This window comes from Apostichopus japonicus, chromosome 20, assembly GCF_037975245.1.
Source record: "Apostichopus japonicus isolate 1M-3 chromosome 20, ASM3797524v1, whole genome shotgun sequence".
NCBI lineage: Eukaryota > Metazoa > Echinodermata > Holothuroidea > Aspidochirotida > Stichopodidae > Apostichopus > Apostichopus japonicus.
Genome location: NC_092580.1, coordinates 7,837,173 through 7,854,631, shown reverse-complemented (window position 1 = coordinate 7,854,631; position 17,459 = coordinate 7,837,173). Strand labels below are relative to the sequence as shown.

The 17,459-nt window shown below is 36.5% G+C and overlaps 2 protein-coding genes across 5 annotated transcripts in view; both read left to right on the top strand.

Annotated features, from left to right (window-relative positions):
• Positions 1–545: 545 nt before the first annotated feature.
• Positions 546–10,782, top strand: LOC139962097 (inter-alpha-trypsin inhibitor heavy chain H4-like). Of its 2 annotated transcripts, XM_071961976.1 has the most exons (16): positions 546–773; positions 1,267–1,360; positions 1,734–1,790; positions 2,018–2,068; positions 2,296–2,337; positions 2,823–2,897; positions 3,116–3,172; positions 3,397–3,459; positions 3,688–3,750; positions 4,631–4,806; positions 5,378–5,488; positions 5,813–5,951; positions 6,580–6,843; positions 7,301–7,610; positions 8,368–8,888; positions 9,505–10,782. In XM_071961976.1, exons 2-16 carry the CDS (start codon positions 1,268–1,270, stop codon positions 9,727–9,729), a joined length of 2,247 nt encoding a protein of 748 aa, XP_071818077.1. In that variant the 5' UTR covers positions 546–773; position 1,267; the 3' UTR covers positions 9,730–10,782. The 2 variants fall into 2 exon arrangements, with proteins under 2 accessions (XP_071818077.1, XP_071818078.1); XM_071961977.1 differs by lacking the exon at positions 2,018–2,068.
• Positions 10,783–13,574: 2,792 nt separating this feature from the next.
• The window catches only part of LOC139962094 (inter-alpha-trypsin inhibitor heavy chain H3-like), a 46,486-nt gene continuing 42,601 nt past the window's right edge, over positions 13,575–17,459 (top strand). The window contains exons 1-3 of one of the 3 annotated variants that reach the window (XM_071961963.1): positions 13,575–13,933; positions 15,291–15,387; positions 15,959–16,087. In XM_071961963.1, coding sequence (XP_071818064.1) covers positions 15,292–15,387; positions 15,959–16,087 — 225 coding nt within the window. In that variant the 5' untranslated portion in view covers positions 13,575–13,933; position 15,291. The remainder of the gene's footprint in view (positions 13,934–15,290; positions 15,388–15,958; positions 16,088–17,459) is intronic. The other 2 variants (XM_071961974.1, XM_071961973.1) reach the window with 2 other exon arrangements.

The following is a 17,459-nucleotide window of genomic DNA, read 5'->3' as shown; positions in this document are numbered from 1 at the left end:
GGAAGGTCGTAATTCCACAGTAGGCGTTTGTCACCTGTATCGAACAATACTAGTTCTGTTTATGGTGACATATTTTGCCTTCTCTTTCGAGATCCGGCTTTAGGAGTCACAAATGATTTCGAGTTGGTTAGCATCATGTTTGATCTCTAGAGTAAGGCAATTATATATATTCATTTGCCTTTGTCGTTTACCTCCATTGCATTAATATATATATATATATATATATATATATATATATATATATATATATATATATATATATATATATATATATATATATATATATATATATATATATATATATATATATATATATATATATATATATATGAGTAATTTAGTATTTTTATATATAATTTCTATTTATTTATATATATATAACTTGTAATAGTTCAAATGCTGATGACATTGTACAAGGGAAACTGCAAACGGAAGATATATCTTTTGATAATATATATAAGTCAGGAACAATAATGACGCAACTATTCAGACCCCTGAAAAATTTCCAAAAATAACTTGGTGGCAAGCCAAGATGCTTTTCGCATACATCTTTATTAGATTGTCGTTTGAAGAAATGTCAAGTTTGAAGAAATGTCAAGGTCCGTTACTAGCTATTCCAAGTATTTTCAAATAGCTGGTTCTGGTTTGTGGTTAAAGTTAGTTCGTACATATATTAAACATGTAATTTTGAGGTATAAACACACATTTGCCTGGTGTGGAGCCTCCAAGAGCAAATTCAATTTGGTCGTAAAAGCATCAACTCAATTGTGAAGGTAAGTTTTATCGCTCAACGCGTGAAACTCTGAGTAACTGCTACTAGCGTTTCACTAGTCTCAACAATTCTCATCTATGTATATATATATATATATATATATATATATATATATATATATATATATAACTAGAATAAATTCTGTAGGTCTGTAAAGCTATATTTTGCAGAATATTACGAACTGGAGGCAAACATGTTCAACTTTGATTATTGTTAAGAGTTTATTATTTAAAACGACAGTTGCATAGATCGTGCTTTAAACAGTCATTCCATGTTACGTCATAAAACACGACTTGGTGTACTGAGTTCGCTTATAAATTGTGGAATTTAATTTACATTTAGAATATCTAGTATTTGACAAAATCGAGTTTTACAGCTGAATTATGTGAACTAATTCCGGTCGAAAGTAATCAAATGTGGAAACCTGTATTTTTCATTGTTAATATTATGATTTCGCTCCTACTAAATTTTCAAGTCTTGTTTTTATATTCCAGGATGAAGTTTCTTTTACTTTCCTTCATTCTCCTCTCCGTCTCAACTTTTCGTGGGATTTGTTCACCTTTATCATGGCATATAGAGGAACCAGAGGTACGAAGAAAACATTTATTGATCTTTTAACGTGTAAAATTCGTGGTGTCGTTGTTTGTTATTATTTTCAATTGAAGTTTGGAATATGACAATATCCATAGATACTGGATATTGATTCAGGCAAAGAAATGGCAGTTGATCAGACGATTTTAGTCGTAATTAACATATTTGGGGTATGGAGGGGTATGGAGGTAGGGTCGGGGCAAGGGTGAAAGGGGAGTGAGTCAGGTAACGTAATATGATAGCTATTATTGATGTATAATCGTTATTAGGAAGTGAGGAAAGATATTCCTGATAATAGTATTTATAAATGTACTAGTCTATTGTTTGATAGCACTGAAAAATATGATTCTTTGTTCTTTTTCTCCTTAAGGAAAGTGGGAGTGGGAGTGGTGACTCTATTTGGCAGGACATTACAACAACGCCGTCTGTAAGTATATAGCGCATATCTCTTTCTGTGATATAACATGAAGCACAGTGCAGCGGGGTACCTAGAATAGTTGGCACCCGGGCGAATCCTTGTTTTGTCACCCCGATTTATAATCAATTTTAGGAAGTTGGAAGGATATTCCTGATCATGGTATTTATTAATATATATACTAGCCTATTGTTTTGTAGCACCGAACAATATGATTCTTTGCTCATTTTCTCCTTAAGGAAATTGGGAGTGGTGTCACTCTTTTGCAAGAAATAACATCAAAGCCGTCTGTAAGTATATAGCGCATATTAATTTCCGTGATATAACCTGAAGTATACAGCGCAGTAGGGTACCTCGAATAATTGGCATCAGGGCGGATCCTTTCTTTTTCGTCCCGACGCATAATCATTTTTGGAAAGTTACGAAAGATGTTCATGATAACAAGTATTTAAAAATATACCTGTCTATTATTTTGTAGCACTGAACAATATGATTCTTTGTTCTTTTTCTCATTAAGGAAAGTGGAAGTGGGAGTGGTGGCATACCAACAACGCCGTATGTAAGTACATATCTCTTTCTGTGGTATAACACGAAGAAGAGCGCAGCTGGGTACCTAACATAGTTGGTACCCAGGCGTATCCTTCTTTTGTCACCCCGATGTATCATCATTTTTAGGATATTCCTGATAAAGGGTGTTTATATATGTACTTGTCTATTGTTTTGTAGCACTGAAAAATATGATTCTTTGTTGTTTAACTCATTAAGGAAAGTGCGAGTGGGAGTGGTGACACTCTTTGGCAAGGAATAACAACAACGCCGTCTGCAAGTATATGGCGCATATTTGTTTCTGTGATATAACCTGAAGCACAGTGCAGCGGGGTACCTAGAATGGCACCCAGTTGGATCCTTCTTGTGTCACCCCGTTGCATAATCATGTGTAGGATGTTAGGAAAGAATTCCTGATACTGATATATATATATAAATATATTTGTCTATTGGTTTGTAGCACCGAAAAATGTGATTATTTATTCTTTCCCCCTTAAGGAAAGTGGGAGTGGAAGTGGGAGTGGAAGTGGGAGTGGTGACTTTCTGTGGCAAGGAATAACCGGAACGCCTTCTGTAAGTATATAGCGCATATCTCTTTCTGTGATATAACATGTGTACCTAGAACAGTGTACCTAGAATAGTTGGCACCCAGCGGATCCTTCTTGTGTCACCCGATTCATAATCATTTTTAGGAAGTTAGGAAAGATATTTCTGTTGATAATATATATAAATGTTCTTGTTCATTGTTTTGAGCACCGAACAATATGATTCTTTTCTCTTTTCTCCTTAAGGAAAGTGCGAGTGGGAGTGGTGACACTCTTTGGCAAGGAATAACAACAACGTCGTATGTAAGTATATGGCGCATATATCTTATCTCTGGCATGTTGTCTGAAGTACAGCGCAGTGGAGTACATATAGTTGTCACCCGGGCTGATCCTTGCTTTGTCACCCCGATGCATAATCATTTTTAGGAAGTTAGGAAGTATATTACTGATAAAAGTATTTAAAAATATACTTGTCTACTGTTTTGTATTACCGAAAAATATGTTTCCTTGCTCTTTTTCTCCTGAAGGAAAGTGGGAGTGGAAGTGGGAGTGGTGACACTCTTTGGCAAGGAATAACAACAACGCCTTCTGTAAGTATGTAGCGCATATCTATTTATGTGATGTTACCTAAAGTATCCGCAGCGGGGTACCTAAAGTAGTTGGCACCATGGCGGATCCTTCTTTTGTCATTCCGATGCATAATCATTTTTTAGGAAGTTAGGAAAGATATTTCTGATAATGATATACATAAATGTACTTGTCTATTGTTTTTTTATTTGTACCAAAAAATATAATTCTTTGTTCTTTTTCTCCTTAAGGAAATTTGGAGTGGAAGTGGGAGTGGTGACTCTCCTTTGCAAGGAATAACAACAACACCGTCTGTAAGTATGGCGCAAATTAGTTAGGAGTAAATCAAGCAAATGCACAGGTTACATTCGGAGTTAAAAGGACAGTTGCACTTATAAGAATAACAGTAGTACAGTATAGTGTAAATATATATCATAATACCAACGTATGAGTTTATAACGGATCTATCTGTGTTATATAAGTGGTTGAGTTGCTGGCAAATTGTCGGCTTTCGCAGTTTTAGGAAACTGAGTCACAGCTTAAGGTCATTGAGCATATTATGATGCCTGGGTTTTTCTTCAAAATAGTTCTGTTTAAATGATCTTTTGTTAACCTTCTCACCTCCTTATGTTATATACATCTATGGAATCAATCCTAATGTTTATTATATTGGTTATGGAATTTCCTGACTATTGTTCTATAATGTCAGGTGTCACGTCTGATATAAAATCGAGTCATGCAAGCGGAAACGTATTACTCAGTATAGGCCTATAAATAGTTGCTTGAATAATTACATTAAAATAGTAATATTACATCACACTGACACGCATAGTGCTATCGTCGTTCTGTATTAAATGTAAAACAATAATTCCCACTGTTATAGGCATAACGTATATTTTCACATTACTCAGTTTACAAATATGGATAGAAGACCAAACGTTTTCACACATGCCATACAGGGCTATGGCACCTTTTTTTTTGCTTCCATAGTTGTCTGATCTAATAACGTCCATGACTTACGTTGATTCTACCCTAAATCTGTAAGAACAAATCCTTTGACTTAGTACAGAACCATCTTTAGAGAAAAATTAGTCTAGGAAACTTTTAGTTACTTTCTTACTTTAACATGTAAAGATGGAGAAGAATACTTCAAGCTTACACTAGGACCATGTCTGTTTTCCCACTCATTTTTAGTTAACATCCACGAACCCCGAACCATGGATCCACAGCATTAACGTGGAGACAACCATCACAGCTAGATATGTCAGTACAACTGTGATAACAGAAATAGAGAACCAAGCAAGTGTGTCTCAAGACTCAGACTTTCGGTTCAGATTATCAAAAGGAGCTTTCATCAGTGATTTCTTCATGTAAGTACCATGTGTGTACAGTGGCATACATCATTTGTAAGTTGTTCATGTGGCTACCATGTGAGAACAGCTAAACACATCATAAGTGGGTACCATGTGAGTACAGCTAGCCCCTCACTAGTAACTTCTTCATGATGTTACCATATGCGTTTAGCTGAACATCACCAGTGACTTTTCCATGTAAGTACCTTGTGTGGACACTTACACATATCCTTGGTGGTTCCTTCATCATGTGAGTACCTTGTGTGGACACTTTAACATATATCCTTGTTGGTTCCTTCATCATGTGAAATACCTTATATGGACATTAAAACATATCCACACTGACTTATGCATGTGAGTCCCCTGTGTGGATACTACATAGAGACTACTAGAGAGTTCTTAATGTGAGTACTATGTATCAATACTCTGTGTGAACGATTAAGCTGCGTCCCAAAGAAACTTTTATACTACGTTTGTATTTATGGCACTTATTTGCCACTTTCTTTTTAAATATATGCCAATACTCGTTACTTACTATGCGGTGAGATTTCTTTCCCATGACTATTCCATATACTATCAATTACACTAGGGTCATTAAGGGTCGGGTTTATCAGACCGTTCTTCGTGAGAAGGAAGAAGCCCAGAAGGCCTACAACGAAGCCAAGAGACAAGGGCTGACTGCCTGTCAAGTCACGCAAAGGTAAACACTCAGCAGATAAGGTTTATAATCGGAAATATTTAGTTGCTTTATTCATGAAACATTTTTCAAAATATTTTATTAGATTTGATTTAAGAATTGGGTTTATCACTATAGTCCAAGAAGAACAATTAAAAAACGGCTTTCTCTAAGCTTGGCAGTGAATAAATAACATGTATGTCGTAAAAGTCATAGATTTCGTCTTTTCACGTGCAGGCAATAATTTATGATTGTCTTTAAAATGGAACTTAGAGCTATCACTTTTTTCTCTGATTTGTTTAATAAAGTCGTTCCAAGCTGTGATATTTCCGAATCATTTATTCACAGTATAAATGACCTACTTAAATTTGAAACCAGTGTGAATCTGTTACCAAACACCACAGCGACCATTCATCTTTCCTTTCAAGAAATACTTCGAAGGGAAAACGGTGTCTTCCAGCACAAGATTAATATCTTCCCGAAAGAGGTAAAATCACGTTAGTAAATAGAGTGATCTCGTGACCCATTGGTGACCTATAGAATGGTAGCATGGAACGTTAACTGGATTGACATCCAGTATCTAAGAGACGTGTTCATATTGCAAAGTGATGTGGCCCATATCTGTTGCTGCTTTAACTTGTCATAGATGCGACGTTCACTTTCATAGCATGGTCGCGTGTCTTAGCCTACCACAGTAGCATACTGCAGGAATTCTTAGCCATTGCTTACCCTGTACGTAGAGGAATCGGGCTGATGTTTCTTGTCACGATTTTAAGAATTGTACATTTAGAGTTATAGAAGTCAATACGATGGGTAGGATAATTAAGTTGAGAAACGCAATACGCCTTTCAAATTAAATAAGGCCGGTTGTAGTTACAATGTGAGATCACGGTAGGTTATACAGGTGTTCGATAAACATGGACGACTATATAAGCTGCTTGTATTAACATAATGTAACCCTCTTCCTTTATCTCAAAGTATATACTTAGGATTTGTGTTCCTGTCTGTTTTTTTAATTTGCCTTAAAACGCTATTAGGTTAAAAATTTTACTATTGAAATTGTCTTTTATAGCCAAACTTGATGTGTTTTTTTTTTAATATGGCTTATTTGGTAGGTCGTACAGAGTTTCAGGGCGGATGTCTATATCACTGAGCCTCAAGGGATATCATTTGCCAACATTTCCTGGGAGCAGGACGATTCTTTAAACACGGATTTCCTTTATGACGCTCTCACTGTTAATCGACTGTCCGATACAAAGGTACATGCATGGTTTAATCCCTCTGATGAGGATCAAGAAGGATTATCTGAGATGGGATTAAAGGGAGACCTGGTCATCACCTATGACGTAGAACGTGACTCTGGTGCTGGTCACATAGAGGTATAAAGTTGTTCTAATATCAAACTTTTCAATCATACTTCGATGGTTTCAATCATGTTATACCACTTTTATTGTTTATACATGAGGTATTTTGTTATGTGTTGTGTTTGTTATGAGGTATTTTTTATGTGTGCTTTCCCGATTAACTATATGATACCTTACCAATACCAGGAATTATCAAGGAACCTGCTTTGTGCAGTGTTAAGCTTGAATTCTAGACAATGTTAGTTAATGCTTAAGACAGTTTCTACATCGGGGATGGGCAAAGCGGGGGTAAGGGTGTGTGGGGGGAGGGGGGGGGGGTTGGGTGAGATGAATTCCTTGGCAAGAGGATTACATTTACCACCATGCATGTGTATTGTTATATGTGAATAACTTAAATACTGGTTCTACTTTGGTCAACTATAAAAAAAAAAAATGACTGAACAGTTATAAATATTATTTTGCTTTTTACTAGGTCGTGAATGGCTACTTTGTGCATCACATTTCACCGGAGGGTCTCCCAATAACTCCAAAGAATGTCATTTTTGTTATTGATATCAGCGGCTCAATGAATGATCAAGACGGAGCGAATATTTACGGGTCTAAAATAGCTCAGACGAAACTGGCCATGGCTTCTATTATTGATCAAATAAGAGAGTTTGATCATTTTAATATTATTTGCTTTTCGGATTCCATTACCCGTTGGAATACTGCCGTGGTTGAAGCAACATCGGGAAACAAGTTGGCCGCCAAGCAATTTGTCAACGGATTACGAGCCGATGGAGGTAACTCTATACCTTATAAATAACAACAAATTTTTAGTTACAAACAACACCGTTATTGTTACAAACAGACGATTCATATCATGTAATAATGTAAAAAGCGGGCAAAATTATTAATTGGAAAGAAAACAATTCTTTTTTATATTTGTTTCTAAATTTGTAGTTAATTTGGTTTGGTATATATCTTCTCTGAAATGGTGAAAATGATGACCACGTGACTAATCCTACCATTTTTGTCCTGATGGGGTGAAAGTTCACATTGAAAGTGTAAATACAGAGTGTTTGATCAATTTTCACCTTCTTCATATCACTGTTGCCACATAAACGGCAGACTGAAAGCTAATTATGTTAATATTGATCCTATACTATTCTCTTCTAGCTAAAAAACAAAGATCCTATCATATATGAGAAAAAGCAAAGTTTAATGATCCCCCCAAAAAATTGAAATCGATAAAGAAGAACACTGGGTCATATATGGTTATTTCAATAGATGTTGGATAGTGGTCATTGGTTTTATTTTTAACTTTATGCCAATGTTTCCGTATTCCAAATGATCACATGGTTTCAATTCAAATTTAAATGGACAGTGACAGGGGGTGCATCAGTTCCACAAAATCATGAATTGGTTGTGCATATTTTATGTATGTGTAATTTTTCATATACAACATGATTGCCGTCTGATTAGAGCATATGCTAGTATGTGTTACTTTATTTCAACAACATTATTCATAAATCTTTTAAATTTCGTCCCTCATCTTAGACGCTGATATGCACGGAGGCTTAATGGACGCCATCATTCGGCTCAAGGAATTGGAAGATCAAAACGTTAGAAATGCTTTGTCCATGATTATTCTCCTCACTGATGGCGAACCAACATCTGGCATTACCAACCCTTCAGAAATCGTCGAAAGTATCACAAAAGCGATTGATGGCAAAATAGCTCTCCTTTCATTGGCCTTTGGTGCCTCAGCAGACTACAAGCTTTTGCAAAAGCTATCCGGTTACAACCAAGGATTAGCAAGAAAAATCTATTCCGACTCCAGCCCAAGCTTGCAATTAGATGGATTCTATAAAGAAGTCGCAACTCCCATCCTCTATAATGTAGATGTACAGTACCCGGAGAATGCTGTAGAGATGGACACTTTGACAAAAACAAACTTTCTTAGTCATTTCGAAGGGACAGAAATTGTGATCGCCGGTAAACTTAAAGATGACTACGAAGGTAATAAACTCTCTGCCTTCGACGTCCAGTTAGAGTGGGGCTTGACCAAGACCACAAAGGTAATTGTATACTATATATTTATATAAATATAATATCTTGCGATATGACGTGAAGAAAGTTTTGAATTTAAGGAAGACGCAACGATTTCAAAGGGATTTTGAAAGTGATTATATTTCGCTCGAATTCTGTTTTCAGTGTCGCATTTACATATTGTTGGTCGAAGTGGTACATTAAATATGTAGTCGAGACGCCTTTCATGTTTTTCATCCTCATTGGAGCAAACGTCCGTTAAGACTTCATTGCTTCTTTATGACAGGGTAACAATAATTATAGCAAGGACAATATGGGGTTATAATTGCGTTTTTTATTACGATAAAAGGAGATGTTTGTTGATTAGTCTCGAAACGAGTTCACCCCCCCCCTCCCTCCCCAACCCACCTCTTCTAAGCACACACAAAAACAACGATTACATTATTAATGTGTCAGTCGTGTAACATGTTATCAGGTTAATTCTAACGGGACACGGAGTTACAATTTCGTATCAAAAGTTTCTTTAAGAAGATGACGCTTGAATTGAATACGAAATATTGCCGAGAAACTCCTTGCATGAGTGCAATGTCACGCGCGTGCTTATAGTAATGTTTTATTCACTCGCAACCTCTTCTTTGATCACAGAGTCGCCTTGATAAAGGTGGGATTGACATCTTATTGGAACCGCATCAGGTGGATGACTTTGCACAACGATATTGGGCTTACGTCACAGTCAAAGAACTTCTAGCACAGCTGCAGCTCGAGATAGCTCTATCCGAAGAGGAGGAGAATTCTATTCGAGACAAAGCAACAGATATTGCTCTGAAGTATAAATTTGTTACCCCTCTGACGTCACTATATTGTTGTTAAACCAGAGAATACAGATACCGCGGTCGAAGCCCAAGAAGAAGAAGATTAAAATCTTCGAGTTCGACGTATCAAATCAAACAAACTCATTACAATACATATAGTTGACAGCTTTAGGGAACACTTTTAATTCCCAGTCTACCGAATGTTAAGTTGAAACAGGAATTTTGAATTCATGAAATTCCTCACTTGAGCGAAGACAAACGATGTATATATTGTGGGCTTTAAAGTCTAGCGATTAAGCCCTTTCTTGTAAACTGTTTGTAAGATGCATGGTGTAGCTTTTATGTTTTTAAAAGACAAGGTCTCATCGGCGGTGCATGAACTTCCTCTATACATGCGCTCTGTTTAAATATGCATAGTATTACTGGAATACAGTTACTCTTTCCCTACAGATAAACAGTTCGTGTACTTTAACCGTAGATAGAAAAGTAAAGTTCTTCTGAACTGAATAACATTGGACCAGAAAATAAACAGATGTCTCCTTTCTGTAAATACCTCGAAATGAGTGAGTTGTATCCATCATTTTTTTTTTTTAATTTTCAAAATTTCTCATGCACTGCTGAGGTTTCTGGTAGTAAGATACTTATCCAGGAAGGATTGTTTAAATGCCTTGAGGGAGGACTGCAGTTAAATTGTGGGTCTTTCCATTGGTGAGAGGCGTAAGCAGTTTTCATTCTTCATAGTTCTCAGCAAATAACATATGGAATGACACCAGAAGAGAGATAAACATGTTTGTTTACAACACAGAATAAGTCTTCTGTTGTTTTGCTTTCTTTAGTATCAGACCAGTAGAATACAAAATAGTAAGATATGCAATTTAGTTGTTACAAGAGTTCTACGTTTTATCATTCCGTTCGTTCTCTATCGTAGCTATATACTCCGTCTTTAACTTCTTTTGATCGAAGATCATGATCGTTACAACGCATTTGTGAATATTTAAAAAAATCATGCCGTGAAACAGAGACGTTTATTGCTCAGAAGAAAAATACTATACACAAAAGTGGAACCATGGATATGATACTATTAAATTGTAAGATTTCTTTAGCTACAGAATCCGCCTATTGTCTGAGCGTTTTTATGCTTCATTACCAGAACACTAAATGGTGTTTGTCCTTTTGACGAAGCATTAGTTTTCCCGTATAGTAAGAAGTTCGTAAATAGGGAAACAACTTCAAGAACACATAGTATCTCCACCAAGCAGCAACCGAGGGACGTGTTGGCGGTTAAGTATATAATACTTCGGTAAGTCCAAGACCAGTAATCGTTTAAAGTACGAAACTATTGTTAAACCCAATCTTTTTAAGATATATATTTTGGCCTGCCGAATTACATTATGGTATACTAATAAGTAAAAGCTTAGCTAGGTTCGTTTGATCTTATAATTATTCGATGAAGTTTGCTCACCCGGGTTAATCTAGGCCAAGGATTCTAAACTTATGGGTATAGAACTTGTGTCACAATCGTATTGGCCACCGTGGGGTGGGGGGGGCAGGAGTTGGACAATATCTTACAACCAGATTTTGGTTCTCTAATGCAGATCTATAGCTACGTCTTCATGATCTTGGTTTAGGGAATATTGAACAAGTCTGATTCTGTCAAAAGGGAAATCTACTGGGATATTTTTGCAGGAATATTCAATAGACAAATCACCAATATGCTCGGGATCCAGCTAATAGGAAAGTATAATCTGATGGATATAAATCAGCTACGGGGATTTGTGAAGTGGGGAAAAATTCCCCCCCCCCGTTTTCTTCAGGATTTTTCCTGTGGGATTTTGTCATTCCCGGGAAAAAAATTCCTGTGGGTTATTTCCCATGGGTTATTTTCCCCGTTAAAACCCCATAGGAAATGCTCTTTCCCGTGTGTCAAACTCAAATATCTAGTGGCATATTTCCCCAGAGAAACCCCATATATAGGAAATGCCCTTTCCCGTGGGCCAAATCCCTAAGGAAATTTCTTATGGGTTTTTTATAGGAAATTCAATGGGATTTTTGTTGTTGTAAGGGAGGCTTGTGGTGTGAGTAAAATGACAATCCTTCTATAGGTATGATATGAGTACGAGAGTATACAAGCTTAGGCGCGACTGTGAGTGGCTTTATCTTGCACTACAGAGTATACTAAGTACCACAATTAGAGTCTTGTACCTCCGCTCGACAGGTTAACCATTGTCAGAGAAAAGAGATAAAAGTACCTAAGATAATACTTGTTTAAGCATGTTATCAGTTATCATCATCGTTAATTCTGCCTTTATGTGAAAGAGCATAATTTGAAGTAAAGATGGTGGGAAAATAGGGAGGATCGAAGGTAATATAAACCATTTTAGAAAACCCTTGGTTAAATATTTTTTATTACTCCCGAGCGAGCAGACGGAAGGGTGGGGGTTCAGTAGGCTAAACTTTCTCCTCTTCTAGCTCAAAATCTAAATGGTCATGATATAGAAGTTTGCAAGTGCTATGATAGGCCAAGATCTCAGCTATCATGTGGTGGGTGGGATAAACCAGTTGAAATCTTCTATCTATGCTTTGGCAGATCTTGAAAGTGACGAGTTTAGTGTGTAAGTCAATGGAACAATTAACTGTGGTGCGAGACCTGTACAAAGTGCAGGCAACTACACTGGATTGCGAGAACATGTATTACGGACTCAATATACAGGCATCGTGCATGTAATCATATATTAAGGTTATCAATATAAAAGTTCGTTGTGTTAAGTTACTGTAGTAGATAGTGATCGATACTATCGATTTATATATCTTTACACTATAAAGTGAGCAATACACGTTCGATATATCCTGGTCAATATTATATATATATATCAAATAGACGTTCGAAAGAGTGCACTTTGCGTTATTCCCAAGGGACAAGCTACCAACCGATGTGAATTTACAATATATATCTGTACTGAACAAAAGTAGTATGCAGCACTAGCAGGGTTGCCAGTTTGTCCGGTGACGCCAACGGCCAAATTGGCGGCCAAGTCTGGTGAGAGAGAAAAAAAAACGCCAAATACCAACTTGCTGTTATTGTATGACAATCGACCCTGTACATAGGCATGGGAAGAAATTGTGCGCTTCGAAATCCGTTGCAATTGGTGCTCATGACTGCACATTATTCAGTGAACGATAAGGGAAAAAAAATTCACATTAATCCACAATGTTTTACAGATGCTTATGATGCGACCTTTAGTCGGACTGAACAACATTTAATGGTTAAAACCAATGTTCTTTGAGACAAATTTAACAGATTGGAACTGCTACTATTTAAATTGGCAGGTCTTCAAAGAAATGACCGAATTAAAAAACGCCAAAATGTCGTTTATGCGGACCTTTCATTTTCCTCCGGTCAATGATATTTAAAAAAAAGGAAAGAAGAAGAGGCAAGTTTGTCCTTGTTGAACGCCAAACTGACAACACCGGTCTGTGGCATAGTATGCCATATATAGGGACTAGTATGGCTTAGTGTTTGGGTTAAAAGACCGTTACATGTATGTATGTTGTCGTATTTTGCAATAATTATGTTCCTTTCTAAAGTTTTAAACGTTTGACATAAACATTGTATCCTTTCATTTGCTGTTTGAAAAATTGATCGTGTCGCTTGCATCTACAGTATCTTTCAATCTTTTAGTATCTGATCAAATAACGGCGATCGATATATTTCACTGAGATAGTACCATTCCTTTGCCTTCTCAAGTAATTCCGGTTTTAAAATAATTCTGACGTCTTACAATTTTTGACCTCATCATTACAGCTATAAAGACGTATATTTCAAGGGAAGTGCGTGGGCTGGTGTATGGTTTCTTGCCCTGAACGATAGGGTTAAAGTGTGACATAGATAACTGTAGAGTTGCCCCAATTGACTCTTCCTATTACCACGTTATAATAATGTCGTTCTATGGCATAACCTGAAGTAGCAGGAACAGAGTATATCCGTTTACGTTTTATTACGTCGACTATCGTGTATCCTTTGTTTTCTTTATTCCCTTGTTTCTCAACATATTTCTTTATGCTTCAATAGCCGAGAATTGCTTCTTTCCACTGAAGAATAAGACATGTCGTATATAGGTCCGAGGCTAAACTCATTTCGCAAAGGCTATATTAACCAATTCTTTATGCGACGTTAGAACACATGCGATTTGGTTGCAGCCTGAAGTAGTGAAAAGAAAAAACCCTGCAGTAACTTAAGATTGATTGAGGGCAGCCACTTGAAGGTAAGTCTAGAGATCCTACTATAGGGTCTCTAGGTAAGTCTCTTTTACCTTAATTTAGCTCTTTCCTTATTAAACTGAATAAGTTATTTTAATTATAAGTTCGTCAGCGCTACATACCCGTAACAAAATTAGGTAATTAGCTTATAACTTATACGAGAATGTTTTTGGGCGACGAAATGTTGAGAGCTCGGAATGAAATCCATGATTCAGTTTCATTTTTAATTTATTTACAGCCAGCCAAACATAACTACAGTATTTATATGATAAAACGAGGGTAGGCCTGGAAAATAATCTTGCTGTTCATTAGAAATCTCCTGTAACCAAATTTTTTAGATGGCTGGGGATTGCGTTCTCATTATCCAACCTTTAGTGTAAATGTCTGTGATGATGTCCTAAATTAATCAATAAATTTTTAGAGATGTAAACATAGATTTGATAAACTCGAGAATTAAAGAGAAAACCTGCTTTAAGTTGCATTGTATCTTTTATCCAAAGGTGCTGGTTTATATAGGCTTATAGCTAATATCATAGGTTAACATATTAATAGAAACATTTATGTAAATAGGTCTTTACATCTACTAAGCCTATATTCGTAGTTCACGGCAAAGACTATAGTTAAACGAAATAACATTTAGTTGTAATTGAATGGTTTACATTGAATGGTGGCACTGAAGTAACGGGATCCCTCATGTGTTCTTGTCTACACTTACTCATAAATTCGATGGTCTACATAAGTTTCGTAACTGAGCATTTCATTAGAGTTAAATTGATCTCGCAAGTTAATGGATTACACCAAATGAGCTTTCTGCTCCGTTCGTTAAAGTCATAGTGAAAGTTAGTGAATTCTCTCTCTTAACGCGAAAGGTGATGAAAATAGGCTAGAAAGTGAAACAAATGGTCACTCACAGGAAAATGTTTGGAGGCAACTACAATAACCTTTAACTATTGTTAACCGTGTTTCATAGAATAATGTTCAATAGATTGTGCGTATAATACAGTCTTTAAAGACGATTAGACAAAGCTTCGGTGAGTAGGTCACAATAAATAACCTTGTAATTTGTGGAGAATTATGACTTTTCTAAAAGTAATTACGTAATACACATTATATAGAGTTGTTATTGTCAACATGAATGTTGAAATCACCGATGAAAACTGAAATATTGGCATCAACATTGATAGCTTCAAGCAAAGAATTCCCTCGTAATTTGTGGAGAGTTGTGACTGTATTGCATCAATCTAAAAGTAATTACGTAATACACATTATTTAACATAAAAGATGTATGAAGTTTACAGTTAAAGAAGAACTATTTACAATCGGAAATAATCGATTAAATTTAGAGTCTTGTCTTTCTTGCAGAATGAAGCTCCTTCTTCCTTCCGTCATTTTGTTCTCCGTCTCAAATTTTCTTGGGATTTGTTCAGCATCAACGTGGCAGATAAATCAAGCCTTGGAGGTTTGAAAGAAACAATATTTTATTCATCTTTGTGCATTTAATACAAATTAATTGAATGCAATCGTTGCGCTGTTTATGAGTATACATTATGCAAACTCCATCTAAATGTTAAAATAAAATATTCAAAAATAATTGGAATAGAAAAGGTTTTCAATATTCATACTGAAAAAGAAGAGAGAAGCTACAGAACTAGACTTGAAAGGTATTTTATATATTTGACAAAGAAACAACATTATCTTTTAGTTTTTCAGGATGACGTCATGGCTTGTCTGGCACAATTTATACGTAACGATAAACCTCATATTCAGCCGTGACTATTTAAAAGTTTGATTCAGGCCATATAGAAATTACACTATTATGACAGTTTTTTCTACAGGACGTACAGGGTGCTTCTACAGGGTGCTTCTGCACGAGAGTTGTCTTCTTGTAGCTAGCCTGTCGTCGATACATATAGCACTGGCTGGCCTACGTTAAGTGTATAGTCTTAAACGATCTTTCGTTTATTCTTTTGTAAGATTGCAAGATTAAATTTGATCGAAGCAATGTTAATTTTGTTCTCTCTCTCCTCCAGCAAATTCCTGATATTAATGAGCGGTATGAACGAAATGTGCAAGGCAGCGGAAGCGGTGATCTCAGCGGCGAAGGACCATGTAGTGATGACGAAGATTCTCCGTGCAGTAATGGAAGAACAACCATGGATGTGAGTAAATACTTGTTGCTATGATACAAACCTAGTTGTGGAAATACAGTTGTAGTATGGTCACATGATTCATGACGCAATTATTACGGTATAAAGTAACACAGATATCTCAGCTTTCCTATCTCTGTTATTGTACGGTATAAAGTAGCACAGATAGTTCAGTTGTCCTGTTTCTGTTATTGCTAGAATTCTAAGAATCCGCCAGTGGAATGTCACGTGAGGTTAAGAGAATGGGTAAAACGAGAGGTAATATAGGGTTAATTAACTTGAGGGGTACACTGACAGGAGTAATAGGGGTGGACGGGGGGGGGGTGCTCTAGATGGGAAATATAAACGAGGGATACATCCTACAAGGTATAAAAATTTCAGAATCACTCAATAATTATCCATTTGCTCTAGGAAATATGCGAAGGAAATTAAATGGATTCTTTTGTTCAGAGATATATATATATTTAAAGGAACACCAATGACAAAACTAGCTAGACATAATTGAACTAACAGGCAAGTACATTGAAGCCCAGTAATTGTGTTATATGCAGGGTAACAGTTTTAAATTGCCCAGGAATGACGAAGTTGTGGGCATGCCGAAATTGTTCAGGAAGTTATGTCAGTCATAAACAGGGTATTGTTTATCCAATTCTTCAACGTACTTTCAAATTTATCCGATTTGAAATTTTCGATAGCGGGTGGCAGCAGATATGAGGTGCTGGTGGTCGTAAGCGTTAGAGGGACTTTAATATGGTGACATAGTTTGAACAAAGTCAACATCAGTCTATATGGGCATATGGTTAGATGTTCATCTCTGCCTGTTTGTCCCGAGCCACTGTTATAGAAACCTTAAGTTCTCTTTGGTTTCCCGCAAGGGAAAACTATGGAGTCACTCTTACCGACCTAGCAAACTTGTGAGTAGAACCGCAGAGTCGGTAATGACTATAACGCGGATCGCAAAGTCGGTAATTGCTATTACGGTTAGATTCGTTCAACAGAGCAGCAAACAGAAACGTTGTACTCACAGCCGAAGCCAAAGTAAATTAATCTGGTCACACATTCAGAGTCTATACATGTTAAGTTCTTCATTACCGCACTACCGCAATACCCCGAACCGAATGACCCGTCTCCGCGGTTCGGTCGGTCAGCCGGGTACCCGTTCATTACGTATTCAATATAAAACCCTACTCGGCCTATACTATAACGTATGCCTAATGTTACTACGTATAAGGCTATGTGGGCCAAGTTCAGTCACGTAGTGGGACGACTGCAAACAACTGTTCGTTTTAGTAAATTAACCTACGAACTGATTAATACGGCAAGGCTGCAGATTTACATCAGCTACTTATATACTTAAATCACTTGTTGAAATCAACAAATGCGA